The sequence below is a fragment of the Notothenia rossii genome, assembly GCF_949606895.1.
Source record: "Notothenia rossii genome assembly, chromosome: 11".
NCBI lineage: Eukaryota > Metazoa > Chordata > Actinopteri > Perciformes > Nototheniidae > Notothenia > Notothenia rossii.
The window spans coordinates 871449-877448 of record NC_136910.1 but is presented as its reverse complement, the minus strand read 5'-3'; the positions used below and the strand labels follow the sequence as shown (position 1 = coordinate 877448).

Here is a 6000-nt window from a genome sequence, read left to right as displayed (position 1 = left end):
GACAGGAAGGCAGAGTGGACACACTGCGGGAAGAACTCCTTCAGATCACTGCAGCAGAAACATGACCATGAAGGTGAGGACCATTTCACATTTACTCTGTTTCAATTCAAAGTCCTGCATTCAGCTAAAAGACCTAAAGTACAGTTGTTGATGAACTTACTTTCTAACCTTTTGCTTTTTAGAAGAGGATCATTGTGAAATGTTTTTATATCTGAATCTTCTCAAATTCTGAGATTACAGTTTGAACTTTGACTTTTTGAAAAGAAGAATCACTTTTGGGCCGATGTGAAAATATTGTTTTACATGTGGCCCTGATCCTCTTCTGTATACTTGCTATATATTATATATTATAATATCCTTCATATGGTGTGATCAAATATGGGGATAACATGTACGTTGTTATCTTACCTGTGTGGAAGAGCATGAGAGCCACATGTGGATCTTGTTTTAGATCTGACAAAAAGTGGGTTTTTTAGTTCTGAGATTAAAGTCAGAACACCATGTCCTCTGTCCAGCTGGTCTCAGTCGTCCTCGTCCTCCTGGCTCTGCTGTTGGACAGCGGCATGTCTCTCGTCCTCCCAATGGACTGCAGCGACATCTACAACAACGACAACACCCGACCCAGTGGAGTTTACACCATCTACCCCATCGGAGCCACCTCTGCTGTCCAGGTTCTGAGAGACTTCATGCAACACTATATCTCACTGATCAAATGGATATGTGTTAATGAGAGTGTGTGTGTGTGTGTGTGTGTGTGTGTGTGTGTGTGTGTGTGTGTGTGTGTGTGTGTGTGTGTGTGTGTGTGTGTGTGTGTGTGTGTGTGTGTGTGTGTGTGTGTGTGTGTGTGTGTGTGTGTGTGTGTGTGTGTGTGTGTGTGTGTGTGTGTGTGTGTGTGTGTGTGTGTGTGTGTGTGTGTGTGTGTGTAGGTCTACTGTGACATGGACTCACTGGACGGACGGTGGACGGTGAGTACCTGAACTCAAAAGCTAAATATGGCCCCCAGTTATCTGTGAACTGAAACCTGGTCAGACAGCAGAGAGGAAATATACGTACAGTATCTTTGTGCATGATAACTAAAGTAAAGTATTTAGTCTAATCTATCAAATCTACAGTTTGATAAATCTATCCAGAGACTGTTGGGACACTTGAAGTGTGTTAGCTAAACCATGCTAGTCAGGTTAGCTCCTGGATGCATTCAGTGAATGGCAGAGAGAAATCAGAGGCTCCACCTTAGATCGACTGTTGGCTCCTTTTCCCAGTAGAGGCTGCAGGTTAAACTCTGTTATGCTCTTTTTCCATGGACTGGAAATGTCCATTATACTTGCTGAGAGATTTAGTATTTCCCCCAGGTGTTCCAGAGGAGGCTGGACGGCTCGGTGAACTTCTACCGGCCCTGGGATCACTACAAGACGGGCTTTGGTTTCGCCGTCGGAGAATACTGGCTCGGTGAGAGATGAAGACGAACCGGAGGTCCTGACTTGATCAAACTCTGGGTTTCCTAGCGTTCATGGTTTCTGTTTGTCTGCAGGTCTTGAGACTCTCTCCCACCTGACTCTGAGGAAGAAGTATGAGCTGCTAGTGGACATGGAGGACTTTGAAGGCAACAAAGCGTTCGCTCGGTACTCCTCGTTCTCCGTGGACCCCGAGGCCTCCGGGTTCACTTTGCATGTTTCTGGATTCACTGATGGAGGGGCAGGTGAGGAGCAGCAGGAAGTGCTTGATGTCTTTCTGATGTTCAGGAGACGCTCTCACACGTAGGACTGGCTTCAGACATCAGAGAGAGATAAGGGGGTAACGACAGCAGATCAGGAACTGTGGCTATATGCCCATGACATTCTTCTGTATATCACACATCTGGAGGTATCCCTTCCTATATCTTTAACAATGAATGATCTGGGCTGTCCTTAGGCTAATGACTGATTGACAAAGAGAACATTACCCAAAGGGACCGTGCTGTAGTTCCTTTACAGCCTAATGTTGTTATATATATTCTGGAGATGCATTTCAACTTCACAAATCATAAAGTGTTTTTAATATGTGGAGATTACTTTCTGCAATATTCCAAAATCACATGGAGGAATCCCATTGGACCAGGGGCATGCTGCCTTCAGGGACCAACACAGAGATACTTCATCCCTGTGTTAGTTGTATTATAATGTTCTGATTATACACTTGTTGTGTTTCTGCAGGAGACTCCCTGAGTTATCATAACGGACAGAAGTTCTCCACCTTCGACAAGGACCAGGACTCTTGGCCTTCTAACTGTGCCAGATCAGTCCTGGGGGGGTTCTGGTACAACGATTGTCACCACACAAATCCCAACGGGGTTTATCTCTGGGGGGCTGATGGCACTATTTATGCTATAGGAGTGAACTGGTACCATTGGAAGGGTCGCGACTACTCCCTGAAATCCATCAGCATGAAGGTCCGTCCTGTGCAGTAGTTCTGCAGGACAGCAACGTGTCCTCAGCTGATATCAATCACATGTAATCACTCATCACTTTAAGATGGAAACAGATCCACACAGTGGGATAACGTCTACGTTTTAAAGTCAAACTGAATCACTATGACAATAAAGGCAAACAATTAAGCTGACGTGATGTCTTCCCTTTGTCTCCTGGGTCTTTCTGTCTCTGTGTCCTCAAACTTTCAACACATTTTTTCACAGAAATTCACTGTATTATTTACAGACCTCTCTTGTTTTTCTATATTAAGTGTAATTACCATAAAAATACAGTAAATTACTTTTATTAAAAATAAATAAAGGTTTTATTCTGTCAATTGGTTTAATGAGAAATGTTTAGAGGAAATTCCATTGTTTAATTGTCTTGAATGTTAAATGACATTGAATTCTATTTAAAACACATCAAATACACATCATTTCACTGCATGTAAAATTAAAGCCACTTTCTTTCTTTTTTGCAGTAAAACCTTAAATTTAATTTAACAAAATGTAAAAAAACAAAGAAAACTGTATTCTGTACTGTTGTAGAATAAAAATAAATCTTATTATAAAACATCTCTTAAATGTTAGATAAATGAATAAATCTTCACATATTTTTAATATATTGCAGAAATACCTAAACATAATTTAGTTTGAATAAAGTAGTTTTCATATAGTATACTTAAGCAATTGCTCACGACAGGCCCGTATATATGCTCAGTATATCTAAGGGGCGTGGACAGCCCCCCCTCTCTTCTTCACCAAGAGACATTGAGCCGAGCTGTTGTAGTCAGCCATCTAATAGATTTACTAAAGCATTCATTTCGTTCTCTCTTTACTTCTCTAATGCTTCATTTTTTATTTCTTATTGTTGTTATTGTATTGTTTTTTTAAATTCTTAAACACAAACTGAACCAGCTAACAGTAAAACAACAAGTACAAAACTAAACAACAATAAAATACAACAGTGCCTTCAGTCTTCCAGTGCTGATTTATCTGGTTTCACTTCCTTTATCCTGACGTCTGTGGATTCTCTGTAATACACACAAACATAAACGCTAAAGTTTGACACCTTAATTTAAGCTCATGGAGAAATACATAAGAATTTGGATCAGAGTAATGTCCAATTCTTCAGAAGCAGACTTTGACTTTCTCAATTGATTGAGACTGCTCTAACAGCTGATGTAGTGAAGCTTTCGCAGTATGAGTTCACAGATCAACTACGTCATCCCCATGCTACCCACTGTCTAAAGCTTTATGGTGTTCTCAGACGGATGGTACTGTGGTGTGATGCCTCGGTTAACACCTCTGCCAGAGGGCGGCAGCCAGAGAGGGACCCTGCTGACTACAAGGCCATCTGCATGGTCCATGCCGAATTGCCCACTTCAAGGAGGATGGCCTCTCCCTTAAAGCTGATGTGAGTATAACTCGCATGTGCACATTAGGGCTGTACCCGAATATTCGACTATTCGAATATTCGTTCGTTGGCCAACTATTCGGGTTTTAATTTCATTATTCGGATATTCGTTTTTTGTTTTTTTCTAAATATATGCATATATATACATCAGTAAAGGCGAATTGCCATATTCTTATACTATATTTATACTTTGGAATTGCACTGTTAAAATGCGGAAATATATACAATCTCAGTCTGTGCTCCTGACATCGCGTTCACTCACAGTCACGAACGCAAACGGCTCGCTTCACCTCGTTTCACACACCTGAATACAAAATGCTGAAGACTTCAGCATTTTGTATTCTTTGTGGGACCGTTTTAAATTGGAAAGAAAGAAGAATATGTGCCAAATATGCGATAAGAAACTGGCCTACCACGGTGGCACAACAACAACAATTTACTGTGACGTTTTTTTCAAATGATTGTAATTAGGGTATTTCACTGTAAGTTGACGGTAATTGTTTGGAAGCACAGCTGCCAGACTTTTTACAGTGTGTTCACAAACAGAAATGATCACAAATCAAATGAAGGCAGCAAGAGAGAGAACACAATCTACTTCAGATATTTCAAAAATTCATAGAAATTCAAGTCACCTTTGTGCACAACATTCACCGTAGCTCATCTACATGTAGTCTCCTTTTAAGAACGGACATTTCAACCCTCTGTGTGCTTCCCATGCGGTCCAACTCTCCAAATCTTAACACTGCCTACAATCAACATTTCAGAAATTCATAGAAATTCAACAAAATGACCTGTGATTGAAAACAGCTGTCGATGTATGGTCCTTATCAGGCTGTGTGAAGTTTTGAAAGGTTTTGACCATGTAGAGGCGAGTTATAGCATTGATTCCAAAAGTTGTTACTTCCTGGTCCCAGCAGGGGGCGCTATGTAGATGAGTGACTTTGGTCATGCAGCTGTCTTCAGGGCAAGACTCTGATCAACCATGGGAGATCTGGTAATGTTCCGAGTCTACACGGTCGAGTGACAGCAACTTCCTGTTTCTTGGCGTGAGATATTTATTCAGCGCCACTCCACGGCAAGATCATATCGATATCGCCGAAAACTAATTGATACGTTTTGTTTCGCCAAGTCTTCCGATGGTACTGGCTGAAAATGGAGTCAATCTGATTAAAACTGTGAGTTGATGGTTTTTGCACAAAAGTTGAATATTCAAAAAAAGATGTCCGTCTTCCCGGAGTTTACGATATGCCTCGCGCTGACCTTTTTGTGCGTCCCATCATGATGTCTACCGAGTTTCAGACTTGTTGGTGAAAGCACAACCAAACGCTGCTTGTTAGGGGGCGCTATTGAGCCATTTTGTGTGCGCCAATTATGAAACCCCCCAATAGATATATATTTAGACCTGACCCGACAAGTGTCAAACATTCTCCGTCTTTAAGCATTATAAGGCCCTCAAAGAGGCAAATCATTTGGTAGAAGAAAAAGAAAACGAAAAATAATTGTATTACTTTTTTCAGAAGAACTAAAAATTCTGACTTTTTCTTAAAATCTAAAAATGTTAAATCTTACATACATTATATACTCTAAGACTAATATTTAAAAATAACTTCTGTTTTCACAGTTTGCGAGCGTGATGAATGGTGAAATTATACTTTAAAAAAAAAGAAAATATGTTATTTAATAACCTTGAATACACTCTAATGCAGTATAAACCATAAGGATGGACAGAACATTAGAAACACCTCTCAGTTCAATAGACTCCAATAAAACAGCAGTTTAAAGGAAAATGTTCCATGTTTGTTTTGTCAAAGTTCCAAGTACCTTTCAACACAAGTTGTGCAACAGAGTGCTTTAAAAACATGAGAAACATTGAGAGCATTATGAAATAGCGTAGAGGAAAACACATGGCATTTCACCTGAAACACCCCTTAGCCAAGGCCATCCAGTTCAAAGTGAACAAGGCTGCCTCTCTCCATGGACTCTTGTCCCCAAAATGTGCTGACGTGCAGGGTTAAGTTGGGATGTGATATGTGGGGTGGAGGTTCGGGGTGGGTAGCATCATTACACTTGAATTAGTTTCCATATAAAATGATTTATACACACACAAAACATTTGTACGTGCTTCGTATTGGTCGGGCGT

The 6000-nt window shown here is 40.6% G+C and overlaps 1 protein-coding gene across 3 annotated transcripts in view; it reads left to right on the top strand.

Moving 5' to 3' along the window:
* LOC307023631 (microfibril-associated glycoprotein 4-like) overlaps positions 1-2595 on the top strand; it is a 3567-nt gene extending 972 nt beyond the window's left edge. For 2 of the 3 annotated variants that reach the window (XM_079657007.1, XM_079657006.1), the window contains 6 exons: positions 1-73; positions 516-671; positions 927-965; positions 1350-1446; positions 1529-1696; positions 2190-2595. The exon at positions 1-73 is cut by the window's left edge. In XM_079657007.1, coding sequence (XP_079513133.1) covers positions 1-73; positions 516-671; positions 927-965; positions 1350-1446; positions 1529-1696; positions 2190-2443 — 787 coding nt within the window. In that variant the 3' untranslated portion in view covers positions 2444-2595. The remainder of the gene's footprint in view (positions 74-515; positions 672-926; positions 966-1349; positions 1447-1528; positions 1697-2189) is intronic. The other variant, XM_079657008.1, reaches the window with a different exon arrangement.
* Positions 2596-6000: the final 3405 nt, after the last annotated feature.